The sequence below is a fragment of the Rattus norvegicus genome, chromosome 9 (assembly GCF_021556685.1).
Source record: "Rattus norvegicus strain SHRSP/BbbUtx chromosome 9, alternate assembly SHRSP_T2T, whole genome shotgun sequence".
Taxonomy (NCBI): domain Eukaryota; kingdom Metazoa; phylum Chordata; class Mammalia; order Rodentia; family Muridae; genus Rattus; species Rattus norvegicus.
Window position 1 is genome coordinate 19,578,427 of NC_141542.1, and position 25,101 is coordinate 19,603,527.

At 42.7% G+C, this 25,101-nt stretch overlaps 1 protein-coding gene across 5 annotated transcripts; it reads right to left on the reverse strand.

Annotated features, from left to right (window-relative positions):
• Positions 1 to 279: 279 nt before the first annotated feature.
• LOC134478920 (uncharacterized) lies at positions 280 to 23,475 on the reverse strand. Of its 5 annotated transcripts, XM_087564534.1 has the most exons (7): positions 23,016 to 23,188; positions 13,206 to 13,474; positions 8,219 to 8,350; positions 7,341 to 7,500; positions 6,224 to 6,355; positions 5,371 to 5,554; positions 663 to 1,066 (listed from the first exon to the last, which is right to left on the reverse strand). In XM_087564534.1, exons 2-7 carry the CDS (start codon positions 13,294 to 13,296, stop codon positions 1,061 to 1,063), a joined length of 705 nt encoding a protein of 234 aa, XP_087420660.1. In that variant the 5' UTR covers positions 13,297 to 13,474; positions 23,016 to 23,188; the 3' UTR covers positions 663 to 1,060.
• Between the last annotated feature and the right edge of the window lie 1,626 nt (positions 23,476 to 25,101).

Sequence of the window (25,101 nt, forward strand, 5' to 3'; positions counted from 1 at the left end):
GTTCAACACTCTCATCCACAGAGTATAATTTAGAGGTAACTATATATTTGACAGTAAGCATACACAGTGGGTAATATATGCAATATGAAGTTGAAATTCACAGAGTTTGGAACACAGTGAACAGTGACTGTATAATTGCCTTTGAATCTCAGTCTGACTGGGAAGTGATTTTGATGCCCAGTCCCCATGAGAATGCACAGATCCATCCCTCCCTGATAGCTGTGGGACTTCAGATGTTGACACTAATGATCAATAAAGAAGGTTCTTAAGAGTGAAGAGTTTGAGATTACTCTTTTTTTCACCAGGATACATCCAATTTACATGATAGTAACCAGATGCAGGTTGTCAATATATACAGTCTATATCCTTATCAAAATAGAAAAGCAAATGAACAAAACAACAACACATAAATAACAAAACTTCAAATGAATAGGAGGAAAACCAAATAACCAAAATAATCAAAACTCAGCCACACTTAAATAGAGGAGCTGCGCTAAGCATTTTTTGCTGCTCCTTCTGCAGAATAGATTTATAGCCTGTGTCTTTCCTTGGAGACACAGTAGACAAGCAGTTACTGGTGGTAATAATCTTTCCAAGAGGAGTGGAAGTAGGTCTGTTTTGTTGGAGTGGGGGTATTAAGGACAAAGCCATCCAATACTGAGTAGAAATGATATTACAGACTTTATCTCAAAGTCTTTCCAATGTTGTGAACTGATCTCCATGAAACTCTTCTGGATGACCCACCAGGACAAGTACACATTTACACGTGCACAGTCTTTCTGGATGACCAGCAGCTCTTGATTGATGTACATCAGCACTTCTCTGAGTCCCTCCAAAAGTTTACACTTGCTGGAGGGTGGGGAGGTGAAAGTACGGCCTATTCAATCCAAAGAAATAAAACTAAAGGAGGAAAATGCAGTCCACAATTGCTATGGACATTACAGATGAGATGCAATAGTGGTGTATTTGCTGTGCACACTTAGTTCTCCTCCTGTAGCACTTCTCTCCAAGGGAGATCTTGCCCTGGTTTGTGTCTTGTTCGAGTTTCTCCTGGAGAATTTCAGACCTAGCAGAGCAAAGGAATAAAGGTTTAGTGAGTGGTTGTCAATTCAGCTCTCCCTCTTTTTTTTTTTTTATTAACTTGAGTATTTCTTGTATAATTTTCGAGTGTTATTCCCTTTCCCGGTTTCCGGGCAAACATCCCCCTCCCCCCTCCCCTCACTTATTGGTGTTCCCCTCCCAACCCTCCCCCCATTGCTGCCCTCCCCCCCACAGTCTAGTTCACTGGGGGTTCAGTCTTTCAACTCTCCCTCTTACATCAGCTCTATTCAGTTGGACAATCCAGCATGACCTGTCAGCTGAGGTCAGTCCCTGCATCCCCAAGTGTCATAGAGTACCTGCTCTTGGATTTGTATCTCAGCTTTTAAAACTGCTAGAATTTGAACTGTGGACTATACACTGTATTGGAATTTAGAGAAAAATGAGCGTATTTTTCCACTGGTCCAGATATATTATGTTGAATAATAACATTGTACCTATGTCTGAATCTGAGTTCAAGAGAGGGATGAGCAACCTACATTACCATGTGGATGCCTTCTGGAGAAGATGCCTAGAATTGAGGTGAAAGTTCTGATTATGTTTGCAGTGAAGGAACCTGCCTAGGTTCCATTTTAAGCACTGTACCTGCAAATGCACAGAGAAGCCATCTCACATCAAATCCATGGGAATTGCATGGATCCTGTAATCACTGAGAATGTGCTCCATGCAAATCTTCCCAGCGTACACACGGACATTAAAGGTGATTGTGATGTAGAAACAGAACAGCACCCCTGTAAGTCTATGGCTAGTGTAAGGCAATTTGTGAGAGGACAGAAGAGAAAATGTCCTCAGATCTTTCCGGAGAGATCACAGGAAGAAAGGAGTAGAACATAGCAAGAAATCCAGAGGATCATATATATTGTTTCATGGGCAAAATTCACATGAACTGTACCAGAACTATACTCTGAGTAGCTCTTTAGCTGCCTGAGGCTGAAATCCATGTAGGTGGTCATTCACCCAAAACGGGTACTTATTTAGGGAAAGGATATTCAAATGGCTTCTTCCAGCCTGTGTTCCTACCTGAACATTAATGCTTAATGTAAAGACTCCCCAGTATACGCTGGAGGCATAAAACAAATGTTGAGTGGGATATGTACATAGTGAATAGAGCCTATAGACAGCTCAGTCAGTGATGTGCTGTCCTCTCATAAACTGACATAGACTCAGGGTTCTTTCCCTATTACCAATCTTGCTTTGCAAGTTCCCAGGGCTGTGTAGATCAGTCTTGTTCCCCAGCAAAGGATCATATGTTGGTGGTAGACTAGACTTGTTCTTGTTCACTGTTTCAGACTTTCCAAAAAGTGTGCAGCTTCTTCTAATCTGAGCTGTCTTTACCATAGCCTGAGTGACTTCATGCCCAAAGCTAGAATCATAGGAAATCTCCATAACCAGGATCCAAATCAACAATTTTTCTCCCCGTAATGTGATTGTGCCACAGATATTTTGAGTAAGTACGTAAAAGCTTGCATGGATTTTCTCAGACTGAATCAGAATCTATGGAAGGGCTCCACCCTATGGTACACTTTTACTCCTTGGCTGATGGACCTCTGGATAGATTCTCCTTCAGGGCTACTCTGGGACCACTACAACACTGATGTGCCCTAGTTGCAATGGCAACACCTACTCCTTGTTGTGGAATCACTGGGTTAACTAAACCTGTTCCACTTTCTGAACATGGCTTCTCATAGGGCTACCTGTTCTTAAACTCCCAGAACCATCTGAAATTCATCATTTCTCCTAACTCCATTGAGGCTGAAATTAAGGGAGAGAAAATGATGTTGATTGACAGCACTTGCAGAATGCTACACAGATAACAGAGGGGAGCGCTTTAGATTATCTGTGCACCAAAGGGGCTCCTGACACTGCCCTGTTCTTGCACCACAGCATAGCTATGGGGCTTTTGCTGGATGACAATACAACTCCAAGCAACTCAAATTCTCAATGAATAAAATCCAAGCCAAACTCCCAGCGGAAGCTGTAGTGTGCCAAGGTAGCTGGAGAGAAATGGTAGCAGGCCATGTGGAAAGCAACCTTGGAGGAGACACAGTGAGTGACACACCCTTCCAGTGGGCTTTCACCATTCACAAAGAACAGAGAAGCCGCATAAACTCATGGATTTTAGAGAGAAGCCCCCCTTACCTCCCTGTACTCCTTTCCTTTGATGTGCTCCAAAGGATTTCAATGCAGACCAGTAGTTTTGCCCCTAATCACTTGAAAATCTAACTTTACAGGTGTTTTTGTGTCCTCTTTTTGGGGGGCTGCATTTCTTTTTTTTGGGGGGGGGGGGCTGCATTTCTACAGGACTTTATTGTCCTTCTTTTACACCATAACTAAAAGGGACCTGCAAGCTCCAGGCCTGTACCATTTGTTACCACTGTGAAACACGACTCACTTGAACATATTTCCCACTCCTCCCCCAGACTTCACGAGATAATTCTGTTACGGTATTTTTGAAAACAGAATAAATTAATACCTTAAGTGTCCTTTTGCTGTACAGAGCTGGATGGAGATGCCAAATGACTGGGCAGCTGTATTTCATGTTTCATGGATGTAAAGTGAACTCTTAGAGTACTTTTCTCATGAAACTTGGAAATAGAGGGAAACACATTCACTACTGCAAACACAAACACACACAAACACACAGAAATACACAGATACTCACTTGCACGCACAAATGAAAACTTTGATCTTGTGCAGCACATTTCCTGTTGAGTGAGGAATTAGTGGGAGCTATGCTGTGTACAAGTCTCTTAGACTCAAGCAGGCTGTGCTGCCCTGGCCTGTACTCATTTCCACTTCAGGAAACCTTTCTATGCAGATACTTGTTGGTTTTACAAGTAAGTTACATGTTCTGCACAGATAGCCTAAACAATACAACATCAAATTCCCAAGAGAGAGATTCTAGGAAAAGACTCCATCAAGCTCTATGTTGACTCATCATAGGCCCCTCACTAAAACTACCCTGTTTCCTTCATAGAAGACCTTGGAACCATCAGAGAAGACAGGGACTCATGGTCATTTACCAGGAACTTTTCATCACATTAGAGTTCATGTGATGTTAAAACAACCTCAATGTCAGTCAGAAGGAGGCTAAAGAAATAACATACCCTGACTTTTCTGAAATGCAGCACTGTGTACAGTATTGAGAGGGAATCTATCCTTAAAGAATGCCATGCCCATGATATAGTCAGCAAAGCAATGTCAGCAGAGGGATGCACTCTAGGATTCCATGCAAGATCATGGTGAAGCCAATAAGACAATCCAGAATCTTCCCGGGGGATACCTCTGTTCAGGTAAAGTGAAGAAATCTAATCCTTATTTTGAAAATAGTTGAATGGTTTAAGAATGTGTTGAGACAAATAAGAGACAGGGCTCCACCTGGAACTGGACCGGTGATGCAAAGACTGCTGGACAGCACAAAAAAAGGAAGCTTCATGTTTGTTGAGAGACCTAGGCTTAAAGGACGAAGTTGGATAATGACTGGACAAAACTGCATGTCATGAACTGGCCTCCCCGCAGGCTCCCTAAGATGCAGATCAGCACAGCAATGCACCTTTCTTGGTGAGAATTGGGGGTATATACGGATAACTTTGTTCTTGAAGTCTCAAATCTCTCATGCCAACCCTCAGCCTTTGAGAAACCTTTTCCACATCCTTGTTCTTCTATCCAGCTTCAGATTGTAAGGCCCACATACGAACTCTCCAGGAGCACTCAAATAAGACAGGACTGACATGCTGCTCCTCAGGCTCTGTAGTTACCCAAGATCTATGAAGCATGAAGTCACCATTTTCATATACAGGGACATGAGGGGAGGAAGAACAAAAGCCACCACAAATGACAATGAGAACCATTTCTTTGGCATTTCCACCAGGCTCTCCTCCTCGAAAACTACTTACTTCCTGGAGTCTCACAAGATCCCTGTAATGAAAATGAGCTCCAGGCTTTTGCTTCATCCCTCAAAGCCCTGTTCTAGTCTAAAGAGGGGCTCCCACATAGCACCCTCCACACACATGGCATGTAGTGCTGTGATATGTGATCAACCCATCTCCCTTAATAAACTGCAGATTCTCAAAGAGCAGGAGCATTCGCTTTCCAAACATGCAGTTTCCTGAAGAGGGGCTATCTCCACAGAAAGCCTTGTAAACCATCACATGAATGAACACTTGGATGAGACCTAGGTCAGGACATGGATCAGTCAATAGACAGTTACATTGGTTTGTCTATGTTTATGGAAAGACCTGAGGACAACCTGACCTGGAGGCCTAATCCTACCTGCTGTTCCTTTGCACTGGGGACACAGATGTTCATTCCGGCCTCTTCACAGAGCCTCTTTGCCTCCACACAGGATGCTGGCCGTTCAGTCTGCTCCACCAGCAGTTCTCTGTTCTCATTCAGCAAAATCTGTATATTGTTCTTCAATTGAGTTTGTTCACGCAGAAGCTGGGAGTGCCTGATGCTGAACCACAAACAAAAAATGGTAAACCCAGCCAGCTTCTATTTGCCTGTCACTCTTGCAAGTCAAATCATCCCTTCAAGGAATCCCTCATCCCCAGACATCCCCAGAACAGAGCCACACTATCCAAGTTAGCACCAATTAGAGGAGGTCAAATCCAGAATCCACATTCAACATGAATCAAAGTACTTCTGATAATCCTGACACTAAGACGGTTTATATAAATCCAGGAAGAAGAAATGGTCCATATGGGTGCTTATATGTCCATGATATGCTAAAACCATCTTCACGTAGTGGGGAAATCCCCTCTGAGGGGTAATTGAAGTCCCAATAGCTATACAATCTTTCCATGTGTTTCTCATGGATCACAGATCTTTAAATCTTCTGTCAGAGTCCTAGAGATTCAGAGTTGATTGATATTCCCATCATGGTACAAAACTTTCTATCTAGAGGATCCTTAATGGGGAAAATAACAATTGGAGGGTCTTCTATAGCCTTCACATGTAGGACAACTGAGTCCAAGAGCTACAAACATAAGACCCTTGCCAGGAGGCAGGCTTCTTGTTAAAAGTCAGACACTACAGAACCAGTGCCCTGACTTTGGTTCAATGTCATACAGGACAGGAGCATTCCCTGCCTAGTGCTGGGTTCTCATCTCTGTCAGCGACTCACCGGTAGGAACTGTTCACTTGTATGAGCTCCTTGTACCTCTCCATGGCCTCACTTATTGAACTGGTCATCATTTGCATAGCCATCATTCTCATCTCATGTTCGGATTGAAGTATTGGCAATTCGACATCCAGCCTGTTGTGGGGCATGGCCCAAGAAAAAAATAACCATCTGAACTCATGATTTCAAAATTAAGTGAATTGTAAATTAAAAAAACCCAATAAAAAATTGAAATTTAAGAAATGTGGGGGGAGGGAAGAATGTGGCAAACACAAAGACCAGAGCAAAAACACAACAGTGAGACTCCAACAATTCTTTCAAGGAAATATTTCTACGCAAATCAGCAAAGAGTTATTTTGAAATATGGACATTTTCTAAGACTGTGGAGATATGGTTCCCCCAAGACCAACTGTACTGCAGTGGCTTGGGTCTAACAGATAGTTGTCATGATATTTCTTTTGTTTTGAAAACAGGGATTCTCAAACCTTGTTCCTATTGTTCCATGAATTCTCAGAGGGAATAACTACTTTGACAGGGTAGAGGATTTGTAACCCCTCCTTCCCTCAGGAGGGTCCTATCTACCACCTAAGTAAACAGAAGATGCAAAGTGCTCAGTTGATCCATGTGGGCATCCCCACTATCATGACCTGCAAACTGTCCATCAGACATATCCTAAGATCCCATGAAACTCCTCAGACTCCCTGACCGAGAGCTTAATACCCACAAACACTTTCACATACTTACATACCAATCAATATACAAACACAAGCAGAATCCCAACTACATGCATGGAGGTGCCATAGAATCAGTGTATAATGAAAAAAATTAGAGGAAAAGAGGGATGACGTGCAGGCATTTCATCCCCTCACTTAGAGGCAGCAAGTGTGACCAGGTCCTTCCAGCTGCTGACAGAACCAATGCTAATCCAAGGAGCTCAGGGTCAAGTACAAAAGAGGTTGACCCTAAACACACAGGACCTAGCTTGTCTCACAAGCAAATGCCTTCCAAATCTCCTTAAAATCCAGGATGAGAGGTAAACCTCTCTTGTGCTAAGAGGAAATCTTGGGTTAGCAGAGAGAAAGCACAAGACAGTGAACAGGTTACTGGCCATAATGACTACCTGTGGTCCCAATTATCATAGATATAAAGGTCCAGGATTTGATAAAATTCATCCCTCTCGAATTGACACTTCTGGATTTCAAATTTAAGTTCCTCCAGTTCCTTTAAACACTCCTCTTGCTTAGTGATGACATTTTGGGATGATGCCTTCCTACCAAAACCTGTAAATAGATAAACCCAAGTGAATTTGCATATTTGGTGGCCCATGGGCAGAAAAGATCATTCTGAATCCGAAAAGGAGGTGAGGAAGGGGAAATGGTAGAGACTGGGTGAATCCCTTAAAGAGCAGAAAAGCTTTCTTAAAGGTGGATTCTTAAGCTATGTCCCTCTTCCCAACCTCTAATGCCATACACGTGCCACATTCACTATTACAGGACCCCTCACCCTGAATAGTATAACCTGACTGAGACATAAACATCTGGGATAATATTATCTCATATCAGATGTGGTGCAATTAATCCTGGAGTTCATAATGCTTAGCTCCATCAAGCTCTAATCATCTGTGTTCCAGCCCAAAGTGTCTGAGAACTCAATTCATTTCTCGGGGTGCATCCTTCCTTGTTCTCACCATCAGAGACTTATGTAAACTACAGTAATCTAGAGGAAGAAATGCTTCAACTCCCAACCATGGATGGTCACATTTTTAATCTCACTGTGCCTCCTCCTGCCATTCATTGACACTCACAATTAAAAAGCTTCCAGAAAAGAAACTGAAGGCTTACCACTTTCTGGCTTTCTCTCAAATTAAAGATCAGGAACTCCTGACTCTTGGTTTGCCTTTGAGAAATCCCAAGGCTCCTGCTTGTAAGGCCTAATCTTAGAAGGCACATCTCAAACATACCTCCTTGAGGATGTTCCCCAACTCTGCCCAGGACTCACCAAGCCTTCCCCAGAATGATTTCCTTCCTTCCAAGGAAGATGAGAGGAGGTCATCTTCCTTCAGCCTTGGTGTGGTCTCTCCTTGATCAACACTTTCCTTCTGAAATAGCCTGAGCGGCTGGTGAAACATGCCTGTTTGTGAACCCAAAGGGAACTGAAGGAATAACCCAAAGGCAGTTGGTGTCACCACAACACTGGTGACATCACAGAAGATTCTAGGGATCTCTTAGATACAATAGATTGTCCAGTGAAGGGCTTACTGATGATGCCACTGGGAAGTTCTATGACCTACCTGCTAACTAGCTCTCCAAAAATTGATCAATTTCTGTGCGGACCCTTTCCTCCAGTCTCTCATACATCACTGGGAATAGCATTTGGCAACCTCTATTGCTAAGCTAGATGTTTCTCTGTGCATCATTAGAACTCATCAGTGCTTTTGCTGGGGAGGGCTGCTTACAACCTGAATGAGAGAACAGATTTTTCTTAGCACCCAAATCTCTAGGGACCAAGGAAGAGGGAGTTTTTTCTTAAAAGTAAATCTACTACTCGAGACAATGCATGTGACACACATTTCGATTCCTAAGGTTTTCCTTTTTATGGAGGCCAATATGTTTCTTCTAGACCTCTGAGTGTATAAAACCTGGAAATATTTGCTTACTGTGCAGTCCTTGACAGTTGACATTGTTTTTATTTACATATCCATGTATTTCACAAAATCAATGGTCTATTATCTTATTTTTTTAGAATAAAAACTCCTTTTTTCTTGAAACATAGGGATCAACTACAGGGCATATATAAAATAATAAATTTCTGTACCTTTTATATATTAATTTGGACATCCTCCCTTTCTCAAATATAACAAGACAGTGAAATCGGACATCAGTGAGCAAACGTCAACCTGGACCTTGTGTTACCACATTGTAACCACATAGCCATCCCTTCTCCAATATCGTTCTTCCTGAATTTCCAAGTCCAATCCTGAGGATATTTGGGGCTACACGCTGATCTTTTACTCAGAGCAAACATAAAACTCAGGCGGATGGGCAGGGAGTGGAATGGCCTAAGGTTAGGCTAAACCTCAATTTTAATGGGTCCATAAGTTCAGGAGGGAGTCCATTCGGCATTGTCATCTGTGGCTTCTGTGTCCTTATCCTGGGTGTGCTGACTCTGTGATATGATGCCACCTCACCTCACAGATGTCAGGGTGAAAATCATGTATGAGTTTTCTGGGAAGAACTCTGCCTTTTACTACCATCTGGAGTTATACAACATCACTATGCACAGCTCAGAAGAGAGGGGTGGAGATTGTGGAGGCCTTAGAAGTTTAGGATCTTTTCTGATTAAGGCACATATTTTTTCCTATGTAATTTTTCCCTTGCTCTTTCACTAATGATGGTTGACTTCATTCCTGGCCTGAAGTCAACTGGATTCCAAGGTTTGGGATTAGGGAAGCCCCTCTTTTTGAGATGACAGGCCCAGCAAGGGATCCCACTGCATACAGGTTCCTATTCCCAAGGAAGTTGTTGCTGCAGAATCACAGCATGGGGGCAGCAGCACAGGACATCTCCCACCTCTCTCTCCTGCACCTGCAGCACTTTTAATAAGGCTGTTTGTTTGTTTGTTTGTTTGCTTTTATTTGGAAATACCTACAAAGCTGGTCAAAATTAATACGTGCCTTAAATTCCAGCACCTACAAAGTATTGTTGTTTTTGCTTTTGTTTTTGTTTTATTTCATTTCATTATTTCTGTAATTGTTGTTAGGATTCTTATTGTTTTCTTTGGTAATTCCATCTAGATATTCAATTTGTACATAGAATGTAAAGCCATGCTCTGCATGGTCCTGTTATTCATGTTAAGGATTTTTTCTTACCACCAACACCACAGATGCACACAACATTTACTTTCAAATCAGGAAAACAGGCATACAGAAGAGAGCTATGTTGTTTGGTCTCAGGTAACCAACCAATCAGGAGTGTAGGATGGCTTCCCTATGTTTTGGATCAGGTAAACTTCTGTTATTGAGATGAAAGGCCTCTGCTGAAGCCTCCAGTTGAGTAACAGAGAGCCTGGAAAGACTGAAAGAGTGGTTGTACCTTGAAGGTGAACCCTTCAGTGCCTCTGCAGCCTGAGGCAGAGTTCTACTGGGAACAGAAGAGCACTTGGCCAGAGATCATAGGGGACTGCATTTTGGTTGAGCCCTGAGACCTGGATGAGCAGAGGCCTCCATAGTCCTGATAAAGGGAAGCAGAGCCACATAGATGTGAGGGAACAATGGATCTTTGATCTGCCTGTTCTCTTCTACATTAATCTTTGCTGTATACATAGTATATGTAAATGAGTGTAGATGTTAAAGCATGTGCAAGTGTAAACAGAGTAGAGTTAGTTCAGCAATACATTATGTCCCATTTTGTTAAAGACCTTTATTTTATTTCTATTTATATTTTTTTTTCTTGACTACTGATACCTGATTACTCTCCCACAATCCTTCCCCAATTCTCCTGGCACAGTCTTCTCTGAGTGTATGAGGGCCAACTGTCTCAGTACCTCCCTTCTTTTACCAAAGCCTTTCCTGGTGGCATTCGTGAGGATGCTGGTTTTGAATGCCTTGGACTTGGCTTTCTTCATGCTCCAGTTCGCTGGTTTGGGAAGTTGGTGAAGAACTGTCTGTGAACTTGGTACTTCATCTAGATGGTACATAGAGGCAATGGTTTTGTCAATGGGTCCATAAGTTCAGGAGGGTGTCCATTTGGCATTGTGATATGTGGATTCTGTCTTCTTATCCTAGGTGTTATAATTCCACCTGAATGTGTGCTATAATGCCACCCAACCTCACAGATGTAAGAGTGAAAATCATGTTTGACCTTTCTGGGAAGAACTCTGCCTTTTACTACCATCTGGAGTTATACATCACTATGCAAAGCTCAGAAGAGAGGGGTGCAGATGTGCGGGCCTTAGAAGTTGAGGATCTTTTCTACTGATTAAGCCACTTCTTTTTCCTATGTAATTTTTCCCTTGCTCTTTTACTAATGGTGGCTGACTTCTTTCCTAGCCTGAGGTAAACTGGAGTCCAATCTTTTGGATTACCGAACCTTCTAATTTTGAGATGACAGGCCCACCAAGGGTCCTACTGCATACAGAAGGTATGAGTAAGTCTCAGGGGCTGGAGTAAGTTAAAAACGTCTGTGACAACAAAGAACTGATTAAGAAAACAAGAGACCAGCTGCTCATCAAGATCACAGTTGTATGATAGTAAGAAAATGTGAATAGGCGTCAGGTGAGAAGATAAATTAATTAGGAGGTCATAGGCCTAGAAGGGTTATCCTTTGCTCTCAGTGGAGCTGCCATTCTTTCTGTCATTCCTCACCCTCTGCCACAGGACCAGAGACTTCCCAAAACAACTGGCTGGCCTTGCCAAAGACCTGGCAGGGTCTCCCTGTAGAATAAGACACTTAAGAGTCCTTGAGGACTCACCAAGAGGTCTCCTCCACACAGGTTCCTTGTTGTCAAAGGGAAATGTTCCTGCAGAATCCTGCCATGGCAGCAGGAATTTCAACCTGGCTGCTCTTGGTCCAGCTCACTGGGTGCAGGCCTGAGGCCCAGGGGTATCTGGGGAAAGAAGCAGCACGCACTACCTCACAGCTCTCTCTTTGTTGGATGCAACTGCTAGGACTGTGATAGGATTTTTGTTTCTTGTGTGTTTATTAGAAATACCTACAAAGCTGATTAAAGTTGCAACATGCCTTCATACCCAGAGTGCAGAATGTTTTTACATCGTTGTTGTTCCTGTTTTATGTTTGGATTTTGTTTTTTAATCCCCTCAGGAAATTTCCCTGTGCTTAGAATGTTAAGCACATGCTCAGGAGGGATCGATTATTCAAGTTCGGCAAAGCTTTTGTTCACACCATCACTCCACAGAGGATGCCATTACTTACTTTGAAATAAGAAAACAGTCATGGAGAAGTAAATTAACCTGTAAGCTATCACAGAAGAAACACATCACGATTGTGGAATGGCACCCCAGTATTTTGTATTTCCTAAGTTATTTTTATTTTAAACTTTTTTATTGGATTTTTTTGGGTACATTTCATCTTTTTTAAATCCTTAAAGGTATCTTTTATTCCTCTCCTCCCATTTACAAGGTGGAATTTCACCTGTGATTGTTAGTCCAGATAGTTTGGTCAATGGCTTAGATATCACCCTGGCCTAGTTTCCTTGGCATAAGCTGAGTTAGAAGCAGACTCAAAGGTTCAGGACCAACAAATAATGAATTCCACTACATCTGGATCCCCAGCCTCACAGCCAGGAAGGGACTGTATTTCCATTCACTATTTAAAAAAAAGATGCAGTTCATTAACATGTAAAAAATTTCTCAAGTATATTAAAGTGTTTACCATGGTCATACAGTTTTTCAAATACCTGGCATTCATCTTTTTCCAAAACCTAAAATATCTTTCTTATTCACATTTTTTGATTATTTTTTGGTATTAGTATCATTTTTTTAAATTTCAGTTTTTTAAATAGATATATGTTTTATTCAAATGTTATTCCCTTTCCCAGCTTTTGTTCCATAAGCCCCCCTGCCGTGCCCTCTCCCATATGTATGGTCCCCCAATCCACGCCACTTAGAAACCCCTTCCCGGACATTTCCCTGCACCCAGGGTCCAACCTTGTTAAGAAAAAGGGCTTCCCCTTCCACAGGTGCCCCAACAAGGCTATTCTCTCCTACATAAGCAGTTGGACCCCTGGGTCAGTCCACGTATAGTCTTTTGCTAGTGGTTTATTTGGTTGGCATTGCTGTTCTTATGGGGTTGCAAGCCCTTCAGCTCTTTGAATCCTTCTTCTAATTCCAATAAAGGGCGTCCTGTTCTCAGTTCATTAGTTTACTGCTAGCAATGACCTCTTTATTTGACATGCTCTGGATGTGTCTTTCAGGGGAGATGCAAATTTGGTCCCTTTCAGTAAGCACATTTAGCTTCATCAATCTTACCTAGTTTTGGTGGCTGTATATATATGGGCCACATGTGGGGCAGGCTCTGAATGGCTGTTCCTTTGCTCTCTGCTTTAGATTTGGCCTCCATATCCCCTCCTATGGATATTTTTGTTCCCCATTTTAAGAAGGAGTGGGAGCATCTGCACTTTGGTCATCCTTCTTCTTGAGTTTCCTGAGATCTGTAGATTGCATCTTGGGTAATTTGAGGTTTTGGTCAATATCCACTTATCAATGAGTGCATATTGTCAATGAGGGGTGCTGAGTACCTGGAAGAGAATGAGGGACAAGAGATGTGATGAAGGACTCCAAGACAAGAGTCTGATCAAGGCGACAATTTTATTTTTCCCCAAGGCTGAATTTGTACCATAAAATGGATAACAGAGAGAGGAGAGAAGTAAGAAACATTTACCCACGCCAAGGACACAATATTCCTGTGGTCAGGGAATCGGCTGATGTTGACAGGTTGTCAGAAAGGTCACAGGTTTGTCATATCTATTAGTCAGCAGGATGTTGGTTTTTCAGAAAGGTTACAGGTCATGACATTGGGTATATTAATGTCAGACGTTATCATATGATTATTCATCTTGACCACCACATTTGTATTAGTCTTCCGCATCTGGCTGGGGATTTTCCATGAACCCAGTCATACTTAATGCTAACCATAATAATAACATAAATAATGGAGGGCTTCAAGGCCATCGCTCCCAACACCATACCAAGTGTGTTTTTCTGTGATTGGATTACCTCACTGTGGATGATATTTTCTAGTTCTTTCCATTTGCCTATGAATTGAACGTAATCATTGTTTTTGATAGCTGAGTGGTACTCCATTGTGCAGATGTACCACATTTTTCGAATAAATTCCTCTGCTGAAGGGCATCTGGGTTCATTCCAGCTTCTGGCTATTATGAATAAGGCTGCTATGAACATAGTGGATCATATGTGTTATTGTATGTTGGAGCATCTTTTGAGTATATGCCCAGGACTGGTATAGCTGTGTGCTCAGGTAGTGCAATGTCCAAATTTCCAGGAACGTTCAGACTGATTTCCAGAGTTCTTGTACCAGTTTGCAATCCCAGCAACAATGGACGAGTGTTCCTCTTTCTCCACATCCTCGCCAGCATCTGTTGTCACCTGAGTTTTTGATCTTAGACATCCTGACTGGTGTGAGGCGGATTCTTAGGGTTGCTTTGATTTGCATTTCCCTGATGACTAAGGATATTGAGCATTTCTTTAGGTGCTTTTCAGCTATTCTATATTCCTCAGCTGAGAATGTTTTCTTTAGCTCCAAACCCCATTTATTAACAGGGGTGTTTGGCTCTCTGTACTCTAACTTCTTCTGTTTTGTGTATACTTTGGATATAAGCCCTCCATCAGATGCAGGACTGGTAAAGATTTTTTCCCTATCTGTGGGTTGCCGTTTTGTCCTAATGACACTGTCCTTTGCCTTACAGAAGCTTTTCAGTTTTATGAGGTCCCATTTGTCGATTCTCAATCTTAAAGCATAAGCCACTTGTATTTTGTTCAGGAAATTTTCCTTAGTGCTCATGTCTTCAAGACTCTTCCCTACTTTTTTTCTATTAATTTTAGTGTATCTGGTTTGATGTGGAGGCCCTTGATCCACTTGGACTTAAGCTTTGTACAGGGTAATAAGAATGGGTCAACTTGCATTCTTCTACATGTTGACCTCCAGTTGAATCAGCACCATTTGTTAAAAATACTATCTTTCTTCCATTGGATGTTTTACCTCCTTTGACAAAGATCAAATGACCATAGGTGTGTGGGTTCTTTTCTGTGTCTTCAATTATGTTCCACTGATCTGCCTGTCTGTATGCCAATACCATACAAACTATTGCTCTGTAATACTGCTTGAGGTCAGAGATGGTGATTCCCCCAGAAGTTCTTTTATTGTTGAGTATAGTTTTGCTATCCTGGGTTTTATGTTCTACCAAATGACAGCAAATTGCACTTTCTACCTTTATAAAGAATTGAGTAGGAATGTTATTGGTGATGGCATTGAATCTGTAGATTGCCTTTAGCAAAATGGTCATTTTTTACCATTTTCATCCTGCCAATCTATGAGCATGGGAGATCTTTCAATCTTCTGAGACCTCTTCAACTTCTTCAGAGATTTGAAGTTCTTGTCATACATATTTTTTACTTGCTTGGTTCAAGTAACAGCAAGTTATTTTATATTATTTGGGACTATTGTGAATGGTGTCATTTCCCTAATATCTTTCTCAGCCTGTTTACCCTTTGAGTAGAGGAAGACTACTGAATTGTTTGGGTTAATTTGAAACTCGGACAGTTTGCTGAAGTTGTTAATCAGGTTAAGTAGTTCTCTGGTAGAATTTTGGTGTTGTTTAAGTAGACTATCATATCATCTTCAAATATTAGTGTTTTGACTTCATCCCTTCTAATTTTTCCCCTTTGACCTACTTTCATTGTTTGATTGCTATGGCTAGGACGTTAAGTACCATATTGTACTTAAGTAGGGAAAGAGTGGGCAGCCTTGTCTAGTCCCTGATTTTAGTGGGATTCCTTCAATACTCTAAGTTTAGTTTGATGTTAGGTACAGGTTTGATGTATTTTGCATTTTCCTATATTTAGATTCAGGCCTTCAATTCCTGATCTTTCCAGGACTTTATTAATGAAAGGGTAATGAATTTTGTCAAATGATTTCTCAGCATCTAATGAAATGATCATGTGGTTTTGACTTTGTTTATATGATGAATTTCGTTGATGGACTTCCGTATATTAAACCATGCCTGCATCCTTGCCATGAGGCCTACTTGACCATGATGGATGATTGTTTGGATGTGTTCTTGGATTCAGTTTGCAAGAATTTTATTGAGCATTTTGATCAATATTCATAAATAAAATAGGTCTGAATTTCTCTATCTTTGTTGTATCTTTGTGTGGTTTAGGTATAAGAGTAATTGTGGCTTCATAGAAGGAGTTTGGTAGTGCTCTGTCTGTTTCTATTTTGCGGAATAATTTGGACAGTATTGGTATGAAGTTTTCTATGAAGGTCTGATAGAATTCTGCACTAAATCCATCTGGTCCTGGGCTCTTTTTGGATGGGAGATGTTTAATAACAGTTTCTATCTCTTTATGAGTATGGGGTTGTTTCGATGGTTTATTTGTTCCTGATTTAACTGTGGTACCTGGTATCTATATAGAAAATTGTCCATTTCCTCCACATTTTCCAGTTTTGTTGAATATATGTTTTTGTAGTAGGATCTGATGATCTTTTTAATTTCTTCAGATTTTGTTGTTATGTCTCCCTTTTATTTCTGATTTTATTAATTTGGATATACTCTCTGTGACCTCTGGTTAATATGGCTAAGCGTTTATGTATCTTGTTGATTTTCTCAAAGAACCAGCTCGTGGGTTTGCTGATTCTTTTGATGCTCGGTTTTGTTTCTTCTTGTTTGATTTCAGCCCTGAATTTGATTATTTCCTGCCTTCTACACATCTAGGGCTTATTTAATTTTTTCTAGAGCTTTTAGGTGTGCTGTCAAGCTGCTGATATTTGCTCTCTCTTGTTTCTTTTTGCAGGCATACAGAGCTAGGCGTTTTCCTCTTAGCGCTTCTTTTATTGTGTCCCATAAGTTTGGGTATGTTGTATCTTAATTTTCATTAAATTCTAAGAAGTCTTTAATTTCTTTCTTATGTCTCCAATGACCAAGTTGTCATTGACTTCTACTTCCATGTATATGTGGGCTTTCTGTCCTATTTGTTGTTATTGATCAGCAGCCTTAGTCCGTGGTTTTTTGATAGGATGCATGGGATTATTTCTATCTTCCTGTACCTGTTGAGGCTTGTTTTGTGACCGATTATATGGTCAATTTTGGAGAAGGTACCATGAGATGCTAATAAGAAGGTATATCCTTTGGTTTTAGCGTGGTGGGTTCTATAAATATATGTTAAATCCATTTGTTTCATAACCTGTTAGTCTTTCTGTGTCTCTGTTTAATTTCTGTTTCCCTGATCTGTCCATTGATGAAAGTGGCGTGTTTAAATCTACTACTATTATTGTTCGTGGTGCAATGTATGATTTTTTTGAGCTTTAGAAAGGTTTCTTATTGTTTAGGGACACAACTGCTATATACTTGACAAATATAGCAATCAACCAGAATATCCGTAGAAAGCATGTGACTGTTGGCCACATGAGGATGAGTTTCTTTCAAAGATCATCATGATTTTTGGTAAGATCTTCCCTGTAATTGGTGGCATGGCTTCCCACAAACATGGTCCAGTTGTCTACAATCTCCTCCTTGGTCAGCATCTCATCCTTGTTCTTATCTGACTCATACACCAGATGCTGGGCCTCAGCCTGTGCATGGTCATAGTCCTGAGGGAGGATCCAATGGTGAATCTCATCCTAATCCAGTTTCCCATCCTTGTTCAGATCTGGGAAATCATTGAACTGCTCCCCAGACAAAACCCAGTCTGTCTCAGGGCAATTGTCCTCGTGAGAAAAGATGTCCACAATGTACTCATCCTGGTCCACAAAACCATCCCTGTTCTTGTTGATATTCTCCAGTGTTTCCAGAACTACAAACTCCTTCATATGTTCTAAATCCTCTTAGTGCACAAAAGCAATGAACCAGTCCTGAGTAGCTGTCAGGTGACCGTCAAGGCCTTAAAACTCCTCTCATCTCGTGGAGGCAACTTTTTAAACTTGTGATGATCAGAGCTATCTTAGAATTCAGCAAGGTTTCCCAGGTAGTAGCCATAGGTAGCCTGCTTGTATTCTTCCCAGGAGATTTTTCATCTATGTCCCTATCATAATCCTTCCAGAGTTTAGCCACATTTTAGTTGATGTATCTTTTCTGTACCTGTTTGATCCAAACTTTCAGGTCCTCAGTAGTAACAAGGCTGCCTTCATCACTGTCGATTGGATCAACAATTTTCCCCAGCCTCTCCTGCTCTCGTTCAGGATTAGCTATCAAAGGTCTTGGAGTCCTCCTTGCCCAGGAAGACCTCAGGATCATACAGGAAGCTGTGCTTATTCTCTGGTGGCCATTCGCCCTGCTCTGAATCAGGACAAACCATGTGCTCCTTGCTCATCATGCTCTTGGCCATGAACGCCAGGACCAGTGCCAGCAGCAGCCCATGGAGAGTCCCAGGCTGACACCATGTACCACAGTCTCGATCAAAGGGAGGCAGCAGGGAAGTAGGGGCTCAGAGCAGCTTATCCGCTGTCCCTTCCCCAGAGAGGCTTTTGTTATATTTCAAATGTTATCCGTTTTCCTGGTTTCCACAAAACCCCTTATAAAACCCCCTCCCCCTTCTACTGTGAGGGTGTTACCACACCCACCCAAACACCCAGGCCTATCTGCCTCCCTGTTCTGGTTTCCCCTACACTGGGGCATCAAGCCTTGACAAGACCAAGGGCTTCTCCTCCCATTTGTGCCCAAGAAGGCCATCCTCTTCTACATATGCAGCTGTAGCCATGGGTCTGTCCATGTGTACTCTTTGGATGGTGCTTTAAGTCCTGGGAGCTCTGGGTGTTTCTTAGTGTTGTTCTTATGGGGCTGTAAACCCCTTCAGCTCCCTCAATCCTTTCTCTTACTCCTCCATTGGGGACCCTGCTCTCAGCTGAATGGTTGGCTGCAAGTATCTGCCTCTGTATTTGTCATGCTCTTTACCCCACTCTTTTGAGCAGATCACCACAGAGCAACGAAGATGTATTGTCTTGGCGTGATGATGTACAGACAAATAGATGATTTCTTAATTCTTATGATGGTTCTATAAGAATTCCTAAAATTAGATTAGTAATTTTAAGCTCCTTTATAATGGGACAGCTATTATGTTTTCTCTGGTAATCAAAATTGCATTGAGAACTCTGCCATTCTTAAAGTGTTATGAGTGAATTGCTTCTGCAATACCAAGCAGGCATCTACAAGTTAGAGCCCATCCTAAGAGGGTACAAACCAATTAACCAAAGTTCATAAATAGAGAACTAATGATTTACTATAGGTGCAAGGACTTTACGTTAATAATTGACTGGATTTGCCTATAGGCAATTTCACTTATTCTTTTCTCATAAAAATTACAGCTTTTAACTCTCCATGAACATGCAGAGCCAGTGACAGATGGTGACGGTTTATCCTGATGATTACTCTTGATGGATATGAATGTAAACATTCTCTGTCATAAACTCATTATCCAACTTATGATTTGAATTCCTGTGCAAACTTGTGGTGAACTTTTCACCATGTGATGCTGTGTTCAGAAAGATATACAAATATTGAGGACAAAGAGAGAGAAAGCTTTTTAGACAGAACTGAACTGAAGAGAACAGAACTCAAGAAGAACTTAGAAGTAAAGGCCTAGCGTTGAGAGTAAGGCATTGAGAGTAAGGAAATTATTGTGTCATAAGAGCAAGAGGAAAGGAGATAAGAAGAGAGCAAGGAGAACCTTATAAGTCAACCTTTATGGAGGCAAACCTTTGTAGAAATTTTAGGAAAACGGAAGAACTTATAAATAAAGGTTAAAATCACTGCTCTTCAGTCTTCAGCCTGGCTCACTGGCTAGCCTGTGCTCTTCAGTCAGGCTCACTGGCTAGCCTCTGCTCTTCAGCCTGGCTCACTGGCTAGCCTCTGCTCTTTAGTCAGGCTCACTGGCTAGCCTGTGCTCTTCAGCCTGGCTCACTGGCTAGCCTGTGCTCTTCAGTCAGGCTCACTGGCTAGCCTCTGCTCTTCAGTCAGGCTCACTGTCTACCATGTGCTCTTCAGTCAGGTTCCCTGGCTAGCCTCTGCTCTTCAGTCAGGCTCACTGGCTAGCCTCTGCTCTTCAGTCAGGCTCACTGGCTAGCCTCTGCTCTTCAGTTAGGCTCACTGACTAGCTCTGCTCTTCAGTCAGGCTCACTGGTTAGCCTCTGCTCTTCAGCCTGGCTCACTGGCTAGCCTCTGCTCTTCAGTCAGACTCACTGGCTAGCCTGTGCTCTTCAGCCTGGCTCACTGCCTAGACTCTGCTTTTCAGCTGGGCTCACTGGCTAGCATCTGCTCTTCAGTCAGGCTCACTGGCTAGCCTCTGCTCTTCAGTCAGACTCACTGGCTAGCCTCTGCTCTTCAGCTAGGCTCACTGGCTAGCCTCTGCTCTTCAGCTAGGCTCACTGGCTGGCCTCTCCTCTTCAGCTAGGCTCACTGGCTAGCCTCTGCTCTTCAGCTAGGCTCACTGGCTAGCCTCTGCTCTTCAGCTAGGCTCACTGGCCAGACTCTGCTTCTCAGCTGGGCTCACTGGCCTATGGGGCCCTAGCACATCGCTTAACCATCTGCTCATGACTGCCTGACCACACTGACCACCTGACCGGTCGCCCTGACTTCTTAAAGTCATTCCCTAGAAAGAGCACAAGAAACCAAAGAGAAACACCACAGCAAACTTTTCCCATGGGCTCTGCTTTAACCTTCAGTGCTTTCATTACTTTCTTTAAAAGAGTGAAATATAATTTCGGCTATTCATATGGCCAAGAGAGCTGTGCAGTAGTCATTGCTTTAGGGAATTTGGTGCTAAATCAAAAGATTCCTTTATTCTATCACGATGTTATCTGAATGCTGTAAGATGTATGTTTAGAAAACACAACACCAAATTCCTAAAATCTAGATGTTTTAAGACATCAGCTCATGGAGAAACATAACTGCTTCCTATCTAGACTGGGCTTTTTTGCTATACTGCAGGTACAATCAATTTTCCACACTACTTCCATGATTTTCAAGAATGATTAAGAGAAAAATAAGTTGAACATAATGGCCAGAAAGGGGGTTCTGTCAAGTTGTCTTATGTGGGACAAGATACCAAAGTATGATGGTAAACCTAAAACCACCTGTTCCCAAAACTAACAGAACTTACAGAAAATACATACTTTCTTATCATTCCTCCTCCCCAATGATCAGTGATTTAATGAGCACCTACTACGATCCTAGCACTGTGCATCTAAGTGTGTAATGGTGAATAAAAAACTTAATAAAAAGACTCATTAAGGAATAAAGAAAAATGAAACATAACTTTGAAACTCAGAATTCAATATAAGCAAAACCACCATTTCTTCAACTGGTGATTTCTGAAAACTTCATCATTTTTTCCATGGGCTTCTATAGTAATGATACTGAGTCTTGATTTGGTAAATCACAAAAAGCAAGTCACACTTCTTTCTTGGCTCCCACAACTGTCAAAGGGAACAACACTGTTGCTGTCCATTGTGCTTCCCTATCAATCCTGCTATGGATGGTAATGAATTCCAGTCTTTTCAATGTGAAAACAGGCCACCACTTGAGGGCAAAGGTTATTAAAATTACCCAAACCGGTATATTCTCTAAAATTTTCACATAGCATTTTACTGATATCACAATGTAAATTCACCACAAATGTTTAACCAATGAAAATATTGAATAGCTCTGCAAATAGGAGCGATAATCATATATACTTGAAAACAACTATCATGGAAACAAACGACGTAATAGGAGAAAAGATACATCACGAAAAGCTACACAAGCAGCAAAAAAGACACTACATTTCTTGGTTTAAAAGTTAGGAGATACACTTGATCTTTAAAGACAGACAATGTACTTGATCTTTAATCCCTTTAACTGTGCCCTGTCCACATAGAAACTGCAGTAGATGACAATCTTTTGTTAGATTTATTTATTTATATGTGAGACAATGCATCTGTCTTCAGACACACCAGAAGAGGGCATCAGTACTCCTTACAGACGGTTGTGAGCCACCATGTGGTTGCTGGCATTTGAATTCAGGACCTCTGGAAGAACACTTGGTGCTCTTACCCACTGAGCCATCTCTCCAGCCCTCACAACAGCCTCTTACACAGCATCACAGTGGTCTATTTCACTAGATGGCTCCAGGGTGATAACAGAGAAACTTTCACAGTTCCTGAGCACTGCTGAGTTCAAACACCACCAGTGCCCACTCTGTGCTGTTGGCACATTCTGACCTTCTCCTAAGGGTTGTCAGCCACAAAAGGGACGGGTTAGCCCCAGACAGCATTCACTGCCCAATCCTAAAAACCCCCTCGATTCTGAAAAAGCCACAATCCATGCTTGCTCCATATTTGAGGAAGCCAAATGGTTGATCTGGCTCAAGGCTCTACTTTTCTTAGCTCATCAACTTTCTTTTTCCACTTCTTGTCACAAGAAGTACGTTTTTATGCTGCAACTACACTGCAATGTGTGAAGGAAACCACCATAAACTCTGGGTGCCACCTCTTGAAATTTAAAATTCACAAAACAATTCATGGCTTTCTAATCAGCACCATGGACAATAAACAAAAACAAGCAAAACCATTCCAAAGGAACTTGCTGATCTGGGGGCCTGCTCATAGCAGGCAGGAAAGAATTAAATTAGGCAGAACTGTAATCTGCATAAATTGCCTGAGGTTTCAAGAAAATATATTCCCATGATCCCCATCCTTTAACATACAATAGAAACATTACAGGGAGTGTGCCACCAGGATAAGCTGCCTCTGAAAAGCCTGTCCTGCCCTGGCAGGTACAGGTCATTTAATTCTAAGTCAATCTGGAGAGAGGTGACAGCCCCAAGTTGCTCTGGGGATGTCAGAGCACAGCTCTCATGCACACTCCAGAGCACCTCTACACTCTTTCCCAATGCCATAGGCTTTCCAATCCCTGCTTCAGCTCTCCATACATCCCTGAACCCTCCCTCCCCCTACCCAATGGGCTCACTTTGCATTGCCTCCTTCTGCCACTGCTTTCCCAGAACAGGGGGACCAGGTGGGGGGGGGGGCAGAACCAGTCCAAAGAGGGACGCGGGTCTCCTACCTACCTTGATTCTGCTGCTCTGGGGCTGCAGCCCGCCCTGCTTGCTACTTGCTGCTTGCTGTTCCTGGGGACCAGACCGGAGGTTGGGCTAGGGGTCCCCACGAGCTCCATGCCTCAAGGTCCCCTGGCAGGGCTGGCCTGGGCTTCTTCCTTGGACACTGCGAGGCTGTAGTCTCTGTTGGAAACCCCGCCGCTGTCATAGGGCGCCCTCCCGTGGCCGAGATGATGCCCAACGCCGCTAAGGCCCCCTTCCCTGGCCGCTTCTTCTGCTTTTTCTTTTCTTTTTTTCTTTCTCTTTTTGCTGGCGATGTGGCGCCTGCGAAGAGCTCGCCTCCAGGAAGGAGGACATCGTGCAGGCAGAATCACCTCTGGGGCCTGCCGGGGTCGGAGAGGGAGAGAGAGGAGTCAGCTTGGGCGGAGGCGCCCTGGCTGCCGGCGCCTGCGGAGGGAAAACCTGTCCAGGCACACGCGCTGCTGCGGGCGCCAAATATAACGCTAGCGCCCCGCCCCCTCAGGCCCTGCGCTCACCCACGAACTCCGCGTGCCCTGAGGCCCGGCTGGGGCGAGGTCGAAGGGCGGGGTGGGAAGGACACGTGTGCCCACTGCAAGGTGCAGGCAACACCGGGAGGCACGACACCCAGAAGCGCAGGGTGCTGAAATCAGGGATCCAACCAGGCGCGTCAGTCCCCTCTCAAGGCTCTGTGGATGCGAGGGCGGCTTCTTCAGGCCTCCAGGTCCACCACGAAAAACCCGCGGGCATCACAGCTGGAGCTTCCAGGTGCCCCAGGCTGGAGAATTGGTCAGGGCGATTGTGGTTGCCACTCTCCTAGGCTGGCTCAGCAGGGCACAAGCCACCACCTGCTGTCCTCACCTGAAGGCATCTTGATGGGGCTGAGAGCCCACATCCAGCAGGCGAGCCTCAGTGCTCAGGGCCATGGTCTTGGGTCTGCACCTTGTTGCCAGCCCCTCACACATATGGTGGCATCACACATATGGCTCCTTCTACCAACCGCCACTAATTACCATTTGGACATTCCATCACAGTGTTCTCAAGAAGAAAGATGCAAACAAACACAAAAAGAATGAAATTTAAAATCTTTTTTATCAGGCTGGAGAGATGGCTTGGTGGTTAAGAGCGCTGCTTCTCCATTGCTCCCAATTTCAATTCCCAGCAACCACATGGTGACCCACAACTATCTGTAGTGGGATCCAATGCCCTCCTCTGTCTGAAGCTCTCTTCTGAGATGCAGGCACACTCGCAAACAGAGTGCTCATGTACATAAATAAATAAATCTTTAAAAATAAAACCTTCTAATCAGTTAATGTATCTACATCTAGAAGCTAGAAAAGGGTCACAGCACTATTAAAAATAACTCAGAAATAGTAAAGGGATGTATGAGAGTCACAAAATTCACTGGGCAAGATGGTGTATACCTGCAATCCCAACACTCACAAGGCTGAGGTAGGTGGATTGCCTTGAGTTCAAGGCTAGACTAAAGTGTGTGACCTTGTATTAGAAAACAAAACAATTGGGGAGGGGATGGAGAGAGAGACAGAGAGACAGAGAGACAGAAGAGACAGAGAGACAGAGAGACAGAGAAAGATGGAGAGGGAGACAGAGACAGAGAGCCAGCGCCAGAGAGAGACAGAGACAGAGAGAGACAGAGAGAGAGAGAGACAGAGAGAGAGCTTGATGTCATTTCCTGCACTGATGACAAGCTACTGAAGAATGTGAATGTCTCCTATCAAGCACAGAGAGTGCTAATGACAGAATGGGTTTCTTATTAAGATATCATAAAATGTAGATGGAAAAGTAAAGGAATGTATAATAAATAAAAGAGAAATCCTAAATTTGGAAAGCCTAAATTTAGAAGACTGTATAAGTTTAAGTCATAGGGGAGGGGATGAGACGATGTGGGGGGAGAGAATAATCACAATAAATTATATATGTGTATGAAAATGTTAACTAAGAGCAACCAATGAAAAGAGAAAAGCAGGTTTGTTTACGATGAAATTGAGTTCCCATATGACACTATATAACATATTGTGAATGGATTATATGGATTATCTGCAATAAAAAAATCAATTGT

What these genes read in the sequence shown, in the direction of transcription:
- LOC134478920 (XM_087564534.1), bottom strand. Translation starts at nt 13,296, where the DNA reads ATGGAGGCCAAATCTAAAGCAGAGAGCAAAGGAACAGCCATTCAGAGC. An exon ending in TATACAGCCACCAAAACTAG is followed by an intron (nt 8,351 to 13,205) that starts GTAAGATTGATG and finishes GTTCACAAACAG; the next exon opens with GCATGTTTCACCAGCCGCTC. An exon ending in CAAGTGAACAGTTCCTACCG is followed by an intron (nt 5,555 to 6,223) that starts GTGAGTCGCTGA and finishes TTTGTGGTTCAG; the next exon opens with CATCAGGCACTCCCAGCTTC.